The 21017-nt window shown below is 42.3% G+C and overlaps 1 protein-coding gene across 1 annotated transcript; it reads left to right on the top strand.

Moving 5' to 3' along the window:
• The first annotated feature begins 1886 nt into the window (after positions 1–1886).
• LOC117397966 (dual specificity protein phosphatase 26) lies at positions 1887–20292 on the top strand. The gene is given in 5 exon segments (XM_033996953.3): positions 1887–1961; positions 3759–3962; positions 5845–5891; positions 5894–6052; positions 19421–20292. Coding segments are annotated over 4 exon segments (579 nt in total). The 5' UTR covers positions 1887–1961; positions 3759–3789; the 3' UTR covers positions 19621–20292.
• Positions 20293–21017: the final 725 nt, after the last annotated feature.

Raw genomic sequence — 21017 nt, 5'->3', positions numbered from 1 at the left:
ACAAATGTTTGTGAAGAGGTGAAGACAAAAATGGCAGCTTTCCTAATTTAAAAAAATAAAGATTATAGTCTTTAAGGTACTAAAACACTCTAGAACCAATACTTCATATCCACAGCGTACTACGAAGCAGAGTAAAATCACTATTTAGACTGTTATGAAAGAAAACAACCCCCAAATAAACTTTAAAAATAAGACTAATTTAGAACAATACTGCCCAGCACCCAATCTAAAAAGTAATAATATTATTAATAGAAACAGTCACAGGTATTAAAGTATCTCTCCTTCTAAATCCTTTGTGTCTCTTGGTTGGGTTGGTTAGCTATTTCTGGCACAGTAAATGTGTTGAGCATGTGCAGTGTGCAAAGGTAGCAAAAGAAGGAAGCAAAAGGTGGCAGGTGGCAAAAAAAGGGTAGAACACTGTTTCACTCATGCACTGTAAAGACACATATGCAGCAGTTTAATATAAAAGATAAAGATTGTGCCTTGATGAAAGGGGTGTGAATTTCAATGTATAGACATAGGAGCAGTACAAAATAATGTTGTTTATATCATATTTGCCAGGCAATGCTCTCTGTGTAAGGTCTTATTACTTGTATGTAGTGTGTGTGTGTGTGTGTGTGTGTGTGTTTTCAGATACACTTGCCTACAATGGAAAAAGCTGACATGTCTGCCTTGTATTTGTATATTAGGTAGTTTTGTAATTCGGAAAATCGTAGTAAACAGGCATCAGGGAATTTGATTTTAGTGCAAAATTGATAGTGGGACACTAGCTTTTATTCACTGACTGAAATCTTAGTTGCCAGCACTTTTTTGTACTGCAGGTGATGAGGAGGGTGCTGTATAAACTGAAGTGATGATATATTCTGAAGAGGGCTGACTCATGAAGGTCAATCCCTTCAACAAGGATCCAGACATTCTCTGAGCTTGAGAATACATGTTCTTTTCTGGAAAACTGTTGAAGGGTTGCAGACATTGAAAAAGACTTCTCAAAATGCGTGTCATTTAGTTCATTTAGTTGGTTGTATTAGTTTTAAATAGATGTACAATTACAGTACCTGGGTAAAATAATTTGAACACCTGCTGTATGTAACAAACACTTTTTTACGTGTAAATCACTGCCTCTGTATTGGCACTGTTATGCAATATGTAAAGGGTGCATCTCCCTGTTGCAAGTAGTCTGAAAAGAGCAAAACTGCCGGCATGCATGATTACTGGATCAAAGATGGTACACATGAAATATTTGATCAAACCTCACAATTCTACCAACAATCGCCTTGCAGTCATCTGGACTTTAACTAACTGTACCACATTACTCCATTTTATTTAATATTATCAACAACTGATACAAAATATAGTACCCTAGTTTTTATAAAATTAGAATTCTGACTGCTAATGATTATTTTTAATGAACGATCTGCAGAGGCATAACATAATTATTGAATTCTGACATAGTTCAACATGCGAGTTATAATTTATATTTGTGATGTTCTATAGATTAAACCCTTAGCTATCCATACATGCAATCTGGCAGTCATATAAAAACTAGCATACTATACATTAATTTAGCGTCAGACCAGATGTCTTACCAAGGGACAAACCTGAATATAGTTCCCCGTTAGAAAAACGCTGAATGTCCATATTTTATAGCATTCATATTTGTATTCCTCACTAATACACAAAGCAACTATATAACTTTAAATGTATTCAGTCTTGTTTTTTTTCCCCCCAGTACATTTATCTATAATGCCTGCAGCTGAGGTCATGTCTGCCTTCTACAGAAAAGGAAATTTTGAAAAACACGTAGACCTTGGATATAAATAAACAAACATGTCTTTCATCTATCGACGGTGCTTAAAATAGCTCGTTCGCTAAAAAAAAAACAAAAAACATGGCTTCTTGCACTGGTCTACTGGAATATTCATTCTGAGAGCTGTTCTCTTGCTGGAAGTAACGGAGATAAGGTAGGTGGAGACTGGATTGCATAATATTTTTCGTTATACTTTCGGGAAATTAAACACCAAAAATGAAATCATATAAAACACAACTGCATACTGTTTCAGTTTTTCAGAATAAACGGAGTGGTGCCAATTGTTGCTTTGTGTAAAACGCGTGCAACGCACGAAAGCGCGTGTCCGTTTACAGGTTTAAATGGTCATACAATTGCATAATAAACTATTGTTAATAAAATCATTAAAATATAGATTTAAAAAAAAATCTGTTTGGCTAACTGCCTTGGCATGGCCATGGACTTGAGATTGGCAGGTGTATCATCTTTTCAACTAGAAGTATGTAAAATACGTTTCTGAAAGGACTCGAGTCACACACTTTAAGGGAATATTTATGTGAGATTTGCAGGAATGATTTCAAAATCTTTGCAAAGGTTGTTCATTTCTTGAGCGGGTATTTACACGCAAATAGTATGCCGACCCACGTTTCAGAGTAGCATGACAGGTGTCAACAACAGTTATTGCTGGCCATTATCCATATATATATATATTTTTAGTTACCGTTATTTGAATCTGCAACATGGACAACAGTGGCGTGTTGGCAGCATACTAAACGCAAAAAAATATATGTCTAAATATGTTTTAATTTTGTAACAACTTCTTAAAGAAGAAAACTATTTTTTAGCTACAGCTGAATCGTCACTTGTTGCTGCTGCCGAATAAACTGGAACCGCATTAGCTTTATGTTTTAGACGCGAACTGTTATTAACCTACTTTATATTTGTTTCATATAAAGTAGGTTAATAACTTCGGGTTGAAAATGTCATTTCAGATCATCTCGTATACAATGTAATCAGATCACAGACGCACATGTCATTTCTGACTTCCTATTGCTGCAAGCAGAGTTACCGTGCCTCACAGAATGTCAGTACATGGAGAGGATATGCAATACAAGGAGTTATTCATTATATGTATTTTAGTTTCAAAAGTTTTAAAACTGATGGTCTTAATACTATTAATAACAGTCAAAAAGTTAATGTAATGAAATATTATATTTTTTAGTTAACCTTTTAACATATGTGTTCTCTGTCAGCTACAGTAATCGGTCAGGAGGTTGAAAGATGACCCATATTAATTACATTGCCTGTGTACTGTTATTTTTTGTAACGCATTAAAATGTGGTACGCAGCGCACTGCTTGTTTGCGCATGCTTAAACAAATTCTGCTAAAAGCAAGGAAACTCAGTCTGGTACGTCTGGTCTTTTACGTCGCTTTCAATGTAATTTGTCATTTTTCCACAGTATACGAATATTTGTCACATGCAATACATTAGATCTTGTAATTATTTTAACTTGTGCAACTTTGCGGTGACCTTTTTTTTCTTGCTCGTCGTGAATTGGCTGTCTGTTTTCAGTTTAAGTTTGCAAAAAAAAAAAGTATAATTAACTGGCATTTATTTTAAGTTTTTCTACAAACCTCATGACTATAGCTTCGTATGGAGGAGGGCGCGAAATCAGACAACTGAAACAAATGTCAGCTACTGTAAAACTGTTAAGAAAAGGATAGCTTCAGAACACTTGTTAGAAAGTGGTACACATATTAAAAGTGATTTAAATATAAACTTACCCCCTTTTAACTTTAACGGAACATCCATCAGATCACAGTTGATAGCAAATGTACCAAAACCTGACAGTGTGCAGTTTTCTGACATTGCACAGGTCACGTTTTGGTACATGTACCACAGTCTAATGATGTAACACTTTCTGACAGTACACAGGTTCTATTGCTCAAATATATTTAAATTTCTCTTAGAAAGTGATGGTTGCATGACTTGGTGCTTCACATGGCGTTCATGTCCAGATTCTCTGGGAGCAGCTCAAGGTCTCCGAACAGAAAGGATTGTGACCACAACTCGCCAGTCCTGACTGTGTTTGAGCTCGAGAGGTTACTGTACACCGGGAAAACCGCTTGTAACCATGCCGACGAAGTGTGGCCCAGCTTGTATATTGGTGACCAGTAAGTACCAGAGAATACATTGCTACTTATTACATCACAGACAGGAATAGTCTACCCGCAAATGCCACCCCCAAGAAGAAAATGTTTGCCTACACGTTTGCCTTGACATGTACACGTTTTCTAAAATATATATGAAAAAAGAAACGTGTTGCTGTGTTCATTTCTGTTAATGCTACCTACGCTACACAATAGGATACATCATTCTTGAAGCTATCAAAATACACTAAGTAGTCCAGTTATAGAATGAATGTCACCTTCCAGAGAGGCAAAAGGAAGGAAACCTCTATGTGTGTAACATGGGGGTCTTTAATTCAACCAGAAAAAACAGGATGTGATTGTAATAAGAGTTCTTGCTCTGACAGGGGGGAAGACATTACTGGGAGACCCCCAAAGTGTTAATACTTCTTTATTTTATTGAATTTCTTTTTTATTGAATTTGTAAGGTGTTTATGAGATCAGATTAAGAACACATGTGGGGTCATAAAAAGATAAAACGAGAAGGCTCCCAAGTGGCGCATCCAGTGAAGGCGCTCCGTGTGGAGTGCAGGATGTGCCCTATAGTCTGGACAGCGCAAAACACCTTATTCACTCCAGACTCAACACGAGGCTTGGAGTGCAGCTGCTAGGTTCCGGTCACTGATGTCTCTAACTGTAGTGGAGAGAAGTTATGGCGTTGCACTGTTGCGTTCCGTTTTGCGGTTCTGATTTAAGAAATAACCCAGTGCACATTGCCCTTTTTAGATGTTAAAACTCCAAATTCTGTACGTGTGTGTGTATATATATATATATATATATATATATATATATATATATATATATATATAATTATAAAAAACATTTCAGAAGAGAAATCTCAACTTTCATTTCTGTGTGAATGTACATATTCTTCATTAGTCACAAATTTGATTACATTTCAGTTATACTGTCTGGAAGCCAATTGAGCATTTCCAATCAGTCCTAATCAATAGATAAGTAAGATGTAGAAGCTTGAGATTATGCATGGATACTAAAGGGAATGTGTCTTGTGGGATGCAATGCCCAATTTGTATTAAAAAAAATGTATATGACACACTGAGTGTACTAAGAGTCTTCATTAAGCACAACTGATCAAAATTACAAAAACGTTTAACACGAGTTAACAAAAAATATGCTTGAGTTACACGATACTTGATCAGAAAGGAGATCATTTACGTTACATTAACTCCAAATAAACTGTACAGGAATAACAGAAAGAGGGGCGTTTGATTCTTGTTTTTAAAATGTGTTTACTTACACTTGTTCTACACACAAAACATTGAATGTGCTAATGGAACAGCGGATTAGTATACAACTGAACAGAATCTTAATAATGGGATTAATAACTGAACAGAACTAAGCTTGGAGAAACAGGTTTTCGGATATGGTGTTACCTGAACCCTGTAAGGTGACTGATTCTTTTTCACTGACCGGAACGCCTTAGCCCAGTGCTGCCCATGGTTAACCAGGATGTCCTCGGCTCATTGTGCTCCAGCGACCCCTGTAGTCTGGCCGGGCACCTGCGGGCTTGCCTGCAAGCTGCCCGAGAGCTGCGTTGTCCTCCAACGCTGTAGCTCTTGGGTGGCTGCAGTGTGAAAAAAGCGGGCGGCTGACGGCACACGCTTCGGAGGCCTAAAAATAACTGGCAATTCCAAATTGGGGAGAAAATAATAAAAAATAATTTGCAACGACTAAATTAAAAAAAAAAAAAAAGTATTTCTTTAATAATACTTGTGTCTTACAAATATAACACATCCTAGAAGGCCTAATGTCCTAAACTAAAATACTGCTTGAGTTGTGTAGCGGTTTTGTACAAACTATTTTATAGCATACAAGTTTCAATAGTCTCTGTTTGATAATATTCCAGGGATATCGCTGCGGACCGTTGTGAGCTAACAAAGCTGAGGATTACTCACTGAACTGTGCCCACAGTAAGTGGAGAGGTGGGGCAGAGTATTATGATGGCATGAACATAACCTACCATGGGATTGAAGCACACGATTCACCCACGTTTGACATGAGTGTCAATTTCTACCCGGCTTCGGAATTCATTCATAAAGCACTGTCCAGTAGAGGTAAGAGTTACCTGCTCAGGTAATTAATCAATGAAAATTCACCAAACACTGGTTTACTTAAATAGAATGGAATTGGACTAGGATTTTCATGCAGGTTTCTCAATTACCATAACATATTTACAGAACCTATTAAAAATGTAGTTTCTGTAACATTCAGATAAACATGTGGTTATAGAGCTTACAGGGGTTGAAAAAAAAATGACACCTGCCAAAACACTGTCAATTGAGTGAACAATCACCACGGACATCCAAAAAAGGCACTGGTTTAATGTGATGAGTATGCACAGTATTTCAATTGTTCTGGAGGGGATACATGAACATTCTTCAGTGATTTACTGCCTTACAGAATTCCTTCAGGAAAGTATGCAGTGGAATTTGTTTTATAGAATGGCCATAACTAGAAATCTTTCTGAAACTCATGAAATACCAGTATTGTGTGTGGTCTTCAAAGAGAAAACACCCGCCAACTGAGCGCCACCTATGAGCCCTCTGACCTACTGTGTTGGTGACTGAAGCTTACTTGCAACAGAATAATGTTGCTTATTATAGAGTGCATGTCAGAGATTTGCATAACACGTTAATCCGATGTAGGAGAGACAGCCCATAGAAATGTGTGCTACACATCACATTCTTGTCCAAGCCGTTGTATTTCGTAATACCTCATTTCACCAGCAGGGGTCAGCAGTATCTAAATCACAAGTGTGTACATGATGTGACATAACTTTCCAACTCAATAAGGTTCAGTAACAAAGGGGGCAAGTTGATCAGCTTAGACAGAAGTTAGCAAATGGATGCCATTTGTTTTGCGAGACTCAACATTGCATTACTAGCACATACATATTTTTACCATTTGAAGGTTTTGTGAAGAGTCTGCATTTTTTTGCTGCTTGCTTGTGAATAATAGAGCGTTATTAATGCACCACTTTTTGTCCGTTATTACCCTGTTTTGGCCTCATTGCACTGATTCCCTGTGGAGTATAGAATTGATTTTAAGATTTTGGTGTTAGTTTATAAGGCCCTGAATGGATTGGCACCTAGTTATTTGCAGGAGTTACTGACCCCGTATCTTCTTAATTGCACTGATGCGGGGCTGCTGGTAATTCCTAGGGTCAACAAAAGCAACACAGGAGCTAGGGCTTTGTAGAGCTCCTAAATTATGGAATGCTGGGACTGTTACAATTTTTAAGTCAAGACTGAAAACTTACTTTTATAAAATGGCTTTCTTGTCTTAGTGGGTATTAATGTAACTTTTATATTGCTGCATTTTTAACACAGCTTGGAAAAATAACAACCTCTGCTTGGTTAAACAGCATCACATGACCGTGCATAGCTATAGTGTATAGCATGGCTTGCATACTAATGAGCCACTTCACACTGAATAAATCACTCTGCACCACTGCATTCTAAATTCCATGACAAACTGCCATTTTATTTGTTATTAGTTACAAAACCACAGCCAAAAATGAGTGACATTCCACCTATTTCCTTTAATATATTTGGGGATGAAACTCCAGATAACTGGTACAACACCAACTTTCTGAATGAAGACAGCAGTCCATCTGAAAAAAAAAAAATACAAATACAAAGTGCACCAGCAACCGTCAAGAGTAGACACATAACAGTAGATGAGGAACAGCTAAATGAAATCGAAGAAAACAAAGACTGAAAAAAGAGTTAAAAAAAACCCCAAAAAACTACAGCATGGGCTGTTAATGTACTTAAAGACTGGTTTAAGAAAAAAAAAATATGGACATTCATTTTAAGGAAATTCAGCTGGGGACCAGTATTCAGTCTCCAGTTATATAACGCTGAGCTGGACTAAATGTTATTATTATTATTTGTTTATTTAGCAGATGCCTTTACACAAGACGACTTACAGAGACTAGGTTGTGTGAACTATGCATCAGCTGCAGAGTCACTTACAATTACGTCCCACCCGAAAGACAGAGCACAAGGAGGTCAAGTGACTTGCTCAGGGTCACACAATGAGTCAGTGGCTGAGGTGGGATTTGAACTGGGGACCTCCTGGTTACAAGCCCTTTAACCACTGGACCACACAGCCTCCTATAGATAAATAGATACTTTAACAGTAGAACTTTTAACATCTCTGCTAACCAAATTTAAAACCAACAAGAACTTATTCCTGTCAGTCATGAAAACTTTTAAAAAGCAGGTAAAGACAAGGCCAAACACTGGGCTCTATTCATCAAAGTGTCCGTTTCAAAAATCGTTATTATGAACAGATTAAGAACGGTTTAAGAACTGTTTGTGATTCATCACGTGTGGATTTCGTCTCTTCTGACAACGGAGTGACGTCATGGCACGTCAAATAGCGACTGTTTTCCACAATCTGACAAATCCTAAAACAACGACAGTTTCCTAATTTGCATATCATTGCCATGCAAGCGGGAAAAGGGAAGCGATTCATTTTTGTTCAAAGGACTGTTTTTTCTGTCCGAGTTAACACCACGTTGCAGCTGTTCTTAACACAGACCAAACATGGACGGGGCTGCGGTGTTGGCAGAAAATGTCAGTGCAAATGCATTTATATTTGTAACCCTCGCAGCATATGACCTTATAGAACACAAGGCTGCTATACAACAGGATAACTAGGGTCATCAAAAACAAATCCATCCAAGAATTAAGCAAAGAATTTCTTTCCTTAACATGCCCAATGATGAGGTTAAAAAAGATTCAGGCTGCATAGAGCTGCAATATTTGACCTGTGTGAGGAACTGAAGGGAGATCGTACCATACCAGTGCACATTGAAGTCCAAATGGCACTGGGATTTTACACTACTGGATCATTCCAGAGAACAGGAGGGGATCTGTATGGAGTGAGCCAGCCAACAATGCCACGCGTGCTTCAAGTGACAGAAGCTTTGGTGAGACGGGCAGGCAATTGCATTTCTTTCCTGAGAACACAGCAACGGCAGCTACAAAACAAGGAAACTTTTTTTTACCATTGGATCATTCCCTTCAGTATTGGGGGCAATAGACTGCACACATGTGCCTTTACATAAACCGACTGAGGGCACCGCAGTTTATATCAATCACAAGGGAGTCTCATCAATTAACGTGCAGGTAGTTTGCGATGCCACGTGCAGTATCATCAATGTTTGTGCCAATTTCCCAGGATCGTGCCACGATTCTTATATCCTGAGCCAGTCCAGCATCTATAGACTTTTTGAGGGAGACAGACCTCCTGATGGTGTTTAACTGGGTAGGTAGAATTATTTCCTTAGGGTTTCCAATCTAGTCAATAATGAAACAAAAAACAAACAAATATTCTCATGAAACCCGTTTTACTTGTATGGATACATATTACATGGTTCATATGATGTAGAACTGTTTAAAAAATGATATACCATTAAGAAGTACTTAATTGAATCAGTAGGCTGTCTTGTATTTGCTCTTAGTTAAACTTGCTCTTATTAGTTCTTAGGTTATTGTTTATATGAACTTGCTCTTAATGTACTGTAATTCTTGTAAACAAATGTAGACTATGTATTTTGTTACAACTGTCTGCTCATAAATAAAATAGTATCTGTGACAGTAGTCATGGCCTACATATAGAAATATGTAATTGTGAATTAATTTTTTTTTTCCTTAAATACTTTACTTGTTATGCATCCACTCAGGTTCGTTGCCCCTTTAAAAATCAGACCCAACACACAGGAATGGAGGTTTCTTAAAGCGCTTTGCGCGTTTTTTTTCTTTTTTAATAATCACAAACACAAAACAAACACCTAGCTCTTTCTTGACCATTAGCTAAACCACAGAACATGAACCTAAACTATCTTGCAGGACAGCTAAGCCGTTTACCTGCCAATTAAACAAAATATTCAAACAAAACAAAACAAAACCACAGTTATACACTACCTTTTTCTTTTTAGAAGCTTGTGCACACTGTCAAGCAGGCTCTCCACACAGCATCCCCAACAGACTGGATGCTTTCTTGAAATACCCTGCACCTGCTCTAATTTAGAATGATAGCCAGGAGCAGGGGATCATTACTAATCAAGCAATTTACAAAATGAAATTAAACAATTAAACAAATGAAGCCTGTGACCTTCTGGGAGACTTGGTCCTTTCTCCCCAGGACTACACTTTCTCACACATCCTCTCCCTTGCGTGAAACATACCTGGCCATTCCAAGGTCACTTCCCTCCACCCTTAAAAGACCACCCACCCTCAAGTCCCATCTTTTTAATCTTCGCCCTCTTCCATGGGCAGGCTTAAGGGTGGGTCAGTCCCTCCGGCGCTTCCTGGGATGGACCGAGAACCGACGAGGAGGGACCCGGCCGGCTTGCCCTGGGCGACTGTAGCCCAGGCCGGTGACCGGGAGCAAGAACTGGCAGGCAGAGGTGTGTGGCTGTGGATCGACGGAGCGACGTCTGCAGCCTCAGTGGGAACACAGTGGGAGGAAAGGGGGAGCGCATGCGATGACGGACTCCCATTATGTGACGTCTGTGGGTTCAGGGGGAGCGGAGCAAGGGACCAGGCAAGCAACTGTGCCTGGCAGTGCTGTGACCTGGGAGCAAGGTCCAGTGTAGGGAGGTCTGGGCATTCCGGCCAGGTGTCCACGATGTCAGGACAGGGAACCTCCATCGGCAGTGCCGGACTGGCTTGCAGGGTTGGTGGTTGAGGCACCTCCTCCCCCTTGACTGCAGCCGGTGGCTCCGGGGACGGCAACGGCTCCTCCTCCTCCTGCTCCTGAGACAGTGGGGCTTCTCCCTCTGGGGCTGCAGCCAGCGGTGCCTCTCTTTCCTGCTCCCACTTTTGGAGCAGCAGTTCCAGCTCGGTTGGCTCCGGATCTGGTAGCCCCCTCTCCTGTCTCCATCTCCTGTTCTGCTCCTTCTGAGCAGCTGTGTTCTTGTTGATCTGCTCGATCAACGCTTTTAACTCTGTCCATTTTCTCTGGGTCGTAGGGGCGCCCACTCTTGCTGCCACCGTATGTAACCGAGCTTACACCACTCGGGTTCTTGAAAAATCAGACCCAACACACAGTAATGGAGGTTTCTTAAAGCGCTTTGCGCTATTTTTTTTAATAATCACAAAAACAAAATAAACAAAACAAACACCTAGCTCTTTCTTGAGCATTAACTAAACCACAGAACAGGAACCTAACTATTTCAGGACAGCTAAGCTGTTTACCTACCAATAAAAAAAATATTCAAACAAAACAAAACCACACAGGTTTACACTACCTTTTTCTTTTCACAAGCTTGTGCACACAGCAGCCCCAAACAGACTGGCTGCTTTCTTTAAATACCCTGCACCTGGCTCTAATTTACAATGGTAGCCAGGTGCAGGGGATCATTACTAATCAAACAATTTACAAAATGAAATTAAACAATTAAACAAACAAAGCCTGTGACCTTCTGAGAGACGTAGTCCTTTTCACCCCCAGGACTACACTCTCTCTCTCTCTCTCTCTCTATATATATATTTTTTATTATTTTCTTAAGGTGATGCAGGTTATGGACAGTTATGCAGTCACACGAAACCGAGCACAGGAAGTAACAAGAAGTGTAATAGAAAGAACATTTGGTCTGCTGCAGATGCGCTTTCAATGTCTGCACACATCTGGAGGTGCATTACAGTATGCACCTAAGAGAGTGTGTGACATCACTGTGGCATGCTGCGTCTTGCACAACATTGCTGTGCAAAAACAAATGCTGGAGGATTTTGAGGAGGAGCCCTGTGGACAGCAACCTCAGGAACCACAGGTAGCAGATCATCCTGCACTGCCCGATGGCAGGTTGTCCGTAACAGGATAGTCCAGGATTTCTTTTATGTGTAAATACTGTAATTTAATTGTCATTAACATTGTGTTTATATTAAATTGACAATGTGTGTAAAGTAACTATATAATTTACAAATTTTGAACATATGTATCATTTTGTACTTCCTTGTATAAAAGCACTTGACATTTGTTTATATTTTATTTTGCTTACTCAATGATCAACAATATATTTAAATAACAAAAACAGCTGATCCAGCTAATAAACTAATACATTATAACCTACTAATTGATATGAAATAATAACACACGTCACATTGAAAAAGAAAAAACCCTTTAACTTCTGTTTTCATTTTAAAATCATTAAACAATTTCTTGTGCCTGGTTGATCTTGATGTCCTCCTAGTAGCCACAGTTTAAGGGTTCCTTTCAAGGACATAGAGGAGGAGGAAGAAGAAAGAGAATCTTGTGTCCTAGCAGAGAAGGAAGGGAGTCACTGCAGACACAGGAGCAGACACAATTGGCAATGTACAAGGAGTACAGCTCATTGCAGGGATAGGAGAGGGAATAGGGGGATATAAATGTGGACACAAAGGCAATCTTTCCACCAGAGCCTCCAGACACCTGGCAGTTCTGTCCAGGTTACTCACTACAGCTGTCATGTGCACCTCTTGCCTTTCTAGGTGGGAGAGCAGCTGCTGATTGGACACCTGCTGTACATTTTGAAAGGCAGACAATAACTCAACTAAAGTAGAATGTGTGTTGGAAGGGATCCTTGTTGGGGTAAGGGAACTAACAGGAGGAACGCAGTGCTCTGGGACAGGGGGGTAGCAGGACTCGGAGCTGGAAAGGGTGGCGTATTTACAGGGGAATTTAGATAAGGGTCTGTGGCTGGGGCTTGTGGGGTTTGCTGCCCTGATAATACCTCCTCAGGATCTGTGTTCTGTACAGCCAATGTCGGTTCTATATCCAAAAAATGACAAAATCTGTTAGTTACTTTAAACACTGCAATGTGTTTGTGGCAGTCTGGCTGGCAGTGGTGAGTGTGATGACGTCACGGACCAGGAAGTAACTGACACCAAAACAGTGGATGGGCGGGTGAAGCTGAACGCAATTGCGTTCAGCGTATTTAATAAACAAACAAATGATTTTAACCAAACACAAAACAAAAGGGCACGAGGGCCAAACGAATAAACAAACAAACAAGTAAGTGGTGTGCTGGATAATCCAGCACGTTTTAGCAATTGTTTTTAAATGTTGCTCGCTCTCTCCGCTCCCCGTACTCTCCTCTGTACACCCAACCCAGAGTGCAGAGAGCTGCAGGTTTATATACTCTGGCCGAGGGATTAACTAGTAGTTAATTATCTTATTATCCCTCGGCCAGAGTCTGCACGCGTTTGGTAAGGATGCATGACTGTCAGCTAGTTAAATAATCAGTAGATGATCAGCCATGCATCCTCACGGGGTTTTTAAATATAATAATAAAAGACGCGGCGCTTTTACCCGCGCCGCAAACAAAAATACAAATAATAATACATAGAGGCGGGACACTCCGCCACACATGCCCCCCCTTGTGCGCAGCACACATGGCCTTTTCGGCCACCTCCCCCCTCAGTCTCAATGTCCTGGAAGAGGGGGAAGCAAGTTGCTTCTGGGGGGTGGCCATGGTGGAATTTCTGGCACCCCCCAATTCTTCGTGGCCGGCAGCTCCCTCTTCCAGGGCTCCCTCCACACTCTATCCTGCCGCGATTTGGGCTGGGGGAGCTGGTCTCCTGACCTTCCCCCTCCTCTTCACGGCCAGCAGTTCCCCTCCGTGGGGCTCCGACCACATGATCTCCGGCCGCGAAAGTGCGGCTGGGGGAGCTGGTCTCCTGACCTCCCCCCCTTTCTTCATGGCCGGCAGCTCCCCTCCGTGGGGCTCCGACCACATGATCTCCGGCCGCGAAAGTGCAGCTGGGGGAGCTGGTCTCCGGACCTCTCCCCCTTTCTTCATGGCCGTCCGTTCCCCTCCGTAGGGCTCCGGCCATAGTGTAGTGACCCCAGGCGAAGCAGGATCCCTGGTGACCCCAGGCGAAGCAGGATCCCTGGCGACCCCAGGCGACGGCAGCGGACCCTCGGGAGGCGACGGCAGCAGCAGCGGACCCTCGGGAGGCGACGGCAGCAGCAGCGGACCCTCGGGAGGCGACGGCAGCGGACCCTCGGGAGGCGACGGCAGCGGACCCTCGGGAGGCGACGGCAGCAGCAGCAGCGGACCCTCGGGAGGCGACGGCAGCAGCAGCAGCGGACCCTCGGGAGGTGAACTCGGGAGGGGAGCCCCTGGCCATGGAGGCGGCAGCGGGAGCTCCACTTCTCCCTCGTTCCCTGTAGCTGGTGGCTCTCCAGGCGATGTGGAGCAACAGGCAGCCCCAGGTGATGCGGAGCAACAGGCAGCCCCAGCAGGAGCAGTCCTTCCCATGACGGTGGATGTGGAACCAGCAGGTATTCACCCTCTGCTGGTGGAGGTGGGAGGGGAAAGCAGTCCTCCCACAGCGGCTGAGACGGAACCAGCAGGTATTCACCCTCTGCTGGTGGAGCTGGGAGTGGCAAGCAGTCCTCCCACGGCGGCTGAGGCGGAACCAGCAGGTATTCACCCTCTGCTGGTGGAGGTGGGAGGGGCAAGCAGTCCTCCCACGGCGGTTGAGGCAGAACCAGCAGGCATTCACCCTCTGCTGGTGGAGGTGGGAGGGGCAAGCAGTCCTCCCACGGCGGTTGAGGCAGAACCAGCAGGCATTCACCCTCTGCTGGTGGAGGTGGCGGAGGCAGAGGCAGCTCTTGCTGCTCTGCTCCTGTTGATGGTGGAGACAGAAGCAGCTCCTGCTGCTCTGCTCCTGACGGTGGTGGAGACAGAGGCAGCTCCTGCTGCTCTGCTCCTGACGGTGGTGGAGACAGAGGCAGCTCCTGCTGCTCTGCTCCTGACGGTGGTGGAGACAGAGGCAGCTCCTGCTGCTCTGCTCCTGGTGGTGGTGGAGACAGAGGCAGCTCCTGCTGCTCTGCTCCTGGTGGTGGTGGAGACAGAGGCAGCTCCTGCTGCTCTGCTCCTGGTGGTGGTGGAGACAGAGGCGATGGGGCGGATGCTGGCCACTCAGAGGGAGGCTGTGGCGGCTGGGCTGGTGTGTGCCGTGCTCCCTTCAGCAGCATAAATAGAGGCTGCTGGGGAACACCAGCATCCTGCCCTTCTCCCCCCCAGAAAAATTCAGGGGGTTGAGCCTGTAACTCCTCCCCTTCTGGCTCTTGGAACTGCAGCTTGGGTCCTAGGGCTGTGGAAGCCCCGACTTCCCTCTCTTCGGGCCGTGGACGCACCGACTCCTCCCTTTTGGGCTGTGGACGCACCGACTCCCCCCTCTTGGGCGCAGGACGTTCGGGCTCCTCCCACTCAGGCGCAGGACGTTCGGGCTCCTCCCACTCAGGCGCAGGACGTTCGGGCTCCTCCCACTCAGGCGCAGGACGTTCGGGCTCCTCCCACTCAGGCGCAGGACGTTCGGGCTCCTCCCACTCAGGCGCAGGACGTTCGGGCTCCTCCCACTCAGGCGCAGGACGTGCGGGCTCCTCATCCCCTGGCTCCTGCTCTGGGCAGTCCTCGTCCTCATGCCCATAGGCAATGCACATGGTGCACCACCTTGGCTCCCTCTGCTTCCTCCTCACTTTTCCCCCTCTCTGCCTCCTTCTCCTCACCTTCCTCATTTGGGCTGGTTCCTCCTCCTCTTTGAGGCAGGTGAGGCAGGTTTCCTGATCCACCTGCGGCGATGGTATGGCCTTCAGGTGGATCCACTCCTCTGCAGTCTCCACCTCACCTCGATCAAAGGCCTGCACAAAGAGGGGGTCTTCATATGGGCACACCTCAGGGAGGTGCCCATACTCCAGGCAGACGAGGCACTATGTAGCCCCTCCTTCCTTTAACTCCCTCTGATGCGCATGCCACCTCTTCATGTAGGCATCCACTTTATCCATTTTTTTTTTTTTTTTTTTTTTTTTTTAAACACAAAAAAACACTATTTGAAAAAGAACAAAAAAAAACGTCCTTTCCTTTCCTGGTCCGGCTGTTGGAGGCGTTGTTTGTCCCACGCAGGACACCATATGTGGCAGTCTGGCTGGCAGTGGTGAGTGTGATGACGTCACGGACCAGGAAGTAACTGACACCAAAACAGTGGATGGGCGGGTGAAGCTGAACGCAATTGCGTTCAGCGTATTTAATAAACAAACAAATGATTTTAACCAAACACAAAACAAAAGGGCACGAGGGCCAAACAAATAAACAAACAAACAAGTAAGTGTTGTGCTGGATAATCCAGCACGTTTTAGCAATTGTTTTTAAATGTTGCTCGCTCTCTCCGCTCCCCGTACTCTCCTCTGTACACCCAACCCAGAGTGCAGAGAGCTGCAGGTTTATATACTCTGGCCGAGGGATTAACTAGTAGTTAATTATCTTATTATCCCTCGGCCAGAGTCTGCACGCGTTTGGTAAGGATGCATGACTGTCAGCTAGTTAAATAATCAGTAGCTGATCAGCCATGCATCCTCACGGGGTTTTTAAATATAATAATAAAAGACGCGGCGCTTTTACCCGCGCCGCAAACAAAAATACAAATAATAATACATAGAGGCGGGACACTCCGCCACAGCGTTCCAATGTGCTTTATCAGTAAAGCATTTCAAATATACCTTTATGAGAAGGGTAACTATTGACAAAAGCAGTGTCATTTCTTAATTGAATGGAATATATTTTATAAAACGCCTACCCTCCACTCCAATATCATGACCTCTAGCGCATGCACATCCCAGGTGGATAGGATTCTCTCCTCAATATTGCTCAGCGGAGAGCAGGGTTGGGTTCCACCCCCTGTACCCTGGAACCCCTGCTTCAGGTTTGTGAATTTTATGTTAACTTTTTTTCTGGATGTCACGTCGTGTTCTTCTTGTACATGGCCCTTGGGAATTTATTTTGTTGGTTATGTTGTCCCATATGTTATTTCTATATGACACATGATTCTTGTGTGCGCCAAACAGGTCTGTTTTCTTTTTTAGGACCCCATTCACCAATAGGTCTATGCTTTCATGATTGAATTTTCTTTTTCTTTTCCCTCCATGTGAGGTACTGGAGTTGCCTTCCTGAAGGACTGAAGAAGACCCCTCACTTTCCAAACCTGCAGGAAAAGCTGCACTTTGCCATGCTGACTGCTGTTCAGCTGTGGTGGGCTGAAAAGATAATGAGAATAATAAGTGATATGTATAGAGTTGTAGTTGGAAGTATGCACACCCTCTATTTGCAACAATGGTAGAACAATTGGTGTTCAACACACTTAAAAATAATGTGATATCTTGTAACAATTGTAAGTCGCCCTGGATAAGGGCGTCTGCTAAATAAATAATAATAACTTAAAAGACATGTTATTGTCGTGTAAGTATAGTTTAACAGAGAACAACTTACAAATGACTTTTGGAAAATAGTGTATGAATACTTAAGACAACTACTGTATATACACACACACATACACAAGAGTTTCCGACGGGAAAACACGTTAGTAATTCTGATGTGTTTTCTTTTCTCCTGAAAAATCGAAACAGGTGCAGTAATAACATCTACCCTGACTCAAATTAAACATTTAAACAGTCTTCAAAGACACACGCTGATATAGTAAAATAGTGAATCTGTAATATTTGCAGTTCGGTGACCATCAGCATCGTAATTTAACCTTGCAGATTCTTACAGCAAACTTTACCAGTATTGATGTCCCTTGCAATCGGTTCATGCTTCACTATTGGTTTAGTGCGTCTTTTTCGCCTTAATCCACAATTCGTGAATCGACTTTGCTTCCTTTTTCTTCGGATTGTCCTGTCTCGTAGGCGGTCCGACAGAAAAAGCTTTACGACTGTCGGATTTTCGAACTTCAAGTATGATGAATCGCTCATGATTTCAGGAAAAGGTGTAAACAAGGAATTGTCGGAAAAGATTTCTTAAAGTTCTAAACACGAACACTTTGATGACTAGAGCCCACTGTCCCAACACCGCGGTCGGATTGGTGCAGAAAGTCTGGTTTTATCTTCAACTTAATCTGGCACGACTTGGACACAAGGGTGTCCGACAACTAACAAAAACATCTTTTGAGATCCAAAAGGATGAAAATGGACTTGAATATGTGTGCCTCGCATATAACGCGTACACAAACTCACCTGATACAGATCCAGCTTCAGCATCCATGGCAGCTGCTCCCCTTACTTCCTCGGTGTCATTTGAAACTCCACCCATCAGCAGCGTTCAGTACTCTAGTAGTTTCTAGTGAGATGCCACATTCGATGCAGAAATTCACAATAAACGGACATGTGCAATTTAGAGATATAAGAGATCAATAAATGTAATTAAATTAAATTTGGGACTATATTACACTGCAGATGTATACACAATAAAAGTTTCTGGATTTGTCTTTTTTAAATTGTGTTTTTTTTATAATTAAGTTTTTATTGAAATATTATATACAGAGTGAACAGAAAGACATTTGAAAAATTTCCCCCACCCCACCACCTCGTTACATGGGTTGACGAGAAATAAATGAGCAGTGCATTATTTAAATTGTGGTTTAATTATTTTTCATCCCCCAAATGACAGATAGCTGTGTTATAAGCGTTATAAACCACTTTGGCCGTGTGGTTCCGATGATATATACCACTTCTGGCGTGGTTAAAGGCCCTCGGCTGATGCCTTATCACCACCCCAGGTGTGGTATATATCATGGGAACCGCACGGCCCGTCGTGGTTTATACCTTACATGTATTATACTGTTATTTAAGGTCCCTGGTTCAAATCTCGGCTCACTCACTGACTCATTGTGTGACCCTGAGCTTAATAATAATCTTTATTTTATATAGCACCTTTCATGTGCACATCTCAAAGTGCTTCACAATGATAAAAAAAGCAATTTAAACAATGTCCAATAAAACAAGAACAACAATAAATACATACAACACATAACCGGTCAGACAATAAAAGCCAAAGTATAAAAGTGGGGCTTTAGTTTGGATTTAAAAATACTAACAGTATCACTGTCCCTTCGGAAGGTCATTCCACAGCCTAGGTTCTATACAGGAAAATGCTTGGTCACCAAAAGAACCCTGCTTAGTTCTAAGTACTGATAGTAGGCCAAAGTCAAAAAATCGAAGACTATGTCCTTGTGCTCCATCTTTTGGGTCAGAAGTTATTGTAAGTGATTCTGTAGCTGATGCATAGTTCACACACCCTAGTCTCTGTAAGTCGCCTTTGTTTAAAGGCATCTGCTAAATAAACAAATAATAATAATAATAATAATAATAATCAAATAATTTAAATAGTATGATGATTGATTAGTCATCCATAACTTCAAAATGGCCAATCAGAATTCTACAGTAAAACATGAGAAATACTCAAAGAAACTACATAAATTCAATGACAAACATTTCAATTGGACATCTTTTCAATGTAGACAAACATTTTGTCTGGTGTCTTCTTCAGTGTGCATTGCTGTTGGTATTTTATTAGGAAAGTAGTTGTTGATTGCTGCACCTCTAACTGAGCTTTGTCTGTATCAGTGATATTGTTTTTATGTGCTCAACAGGACGTATTCTGGTTCACTGTGCTGTTGGGGTGAGCAGATCTGCCACCCTGGTCCTGGCTTACCTTATGATCCGCCACACCATGACGCTGGTGGAGGCCATCAAGACAGTGAAGGAACACCGCGGCATCATCCCCAACCGGGGCTTCCTGCGGCAGCTATCAGGGCTCGATGGGGTCCTGAGAGCGAGTCGCAAGACTTGAGGAGCCAGAGTACGAACACACTGCAAAAAACATTATCTTGATATGCAAAAAAAACACAATGATCTTGAAAAAGAAACATGACTCATATTTTAATTATGCGCTTCTTATAGTTTTAAAAGTTCCAAACTGTGATAATTGTAAGCAGTTTTTTGAATGCTGAAACTGTATCTTTTTCACAGTTGTTATTTGTTGTGGTATATGGTTTTTAAAAGCTGCTAAAATTCAAATGTAATTCAAGGTTAGTTTCTTATACCTTATATAACATTTTATTTTTGTGTGGCAGAATGCTGATTTGAGTTAAGGCAATTCAGTTCATAAATCATTAAAATAAGATTATCTTTGATCATTTTAAAGACAAAAATACACTGTACTAAGAGACTCATGTACCATTGGACATGTTGTTTTTGTAACTTTTGTACTCAAAAGGGACTTATTTTAAATTGTGTTTCAATCTGGTGAAGGACAGATCTCAAATCAATAAAGAAGATATCAAGATAATATTTTTGTTGTGGGTTCCTGTCAAAGGCAGTAAAACATGAAAAGGCATCTCTAGCAAATGTAGCAATTGTAGTTCAGCTTTAGGAGCTGAATAGTATCCAGTGATCATATTTGTAGTTAGAGAAGTATAACAGCATTATTATCCCTACAGCTGTGAACAGTTTCAAAGTTTAATCCAGGCATCTGCTGACTATGGATAATACTGGAAGGAACTGGGCAGCATTCAAGCAGACTGTCGGAGTGTGAGCCACGAAAAGCCCCTTTTCCATTTTCAGCATTTCGCTTTGGCTACCATGGCTCCAGTTCACTTGGTGTCTGTTCTCCATTTTCACTAATGTTTCTATCTGGACCAGGACACTGTAAAACCACATTTCATCGTGCTCACAAATCTAATTGGGGCTACAGGCATTGGTATCAATCTGCATCTGGACATTAGAGTAACTTGGTACAGGTGTGGACAGTTATTGTAACTAATGTACTCTATTTCTTCCAGTTTTAGTCGTCATATCTTGGTACTAACACCAGAGTATAACAACCATGCAGCACTTTGCACCAACTAAATGTACATTATGTGGTATTTCTTACTGATGTTTTTTTAGTGTTGCAGGGAGACAGATTAATGGCTACACGATGGTGTATCAGCTGAACTTAGAGAAGACTTGTTTGAGAGTCCTTCAAGCTTTAAACAGTCACCAAGATGTGATGACCGAAACAGAAAATGATATAAAAAGCGATTCTAAACAAGAGGAATGCATTTGTTAAGATAACTGATATTTCATACCTGTACCGTTTTAGCAGTTTACTTTCAGTTGTAAATGCAGACAAAAATAAGGGGTGAAAATGTAGTATCATACAAGTCCAGAGTCTAAAATCCAATTCAGATTTAGAGGATCTGTTTT

Source organism: Acipenser ruthenus, chromosome 46 (assembly GCF_902713425.1).
Source record: "Acipenser ruthenus chromosome 46, fAciRut3.2 maternal haplotype, whole genome shotgun sequence".
In the NCBI taxonomy this organism is placed as follows: domain Eukaryota; kingdom Metazoa; phylum Chordata; class Actinopteri; order Acipenseriformes; family Acipenseridae; genus Acipenser; species Acipenser ruthenus.
This window is presented reverse-complemented; position numbering and strand designations above follow the sequence as displayed.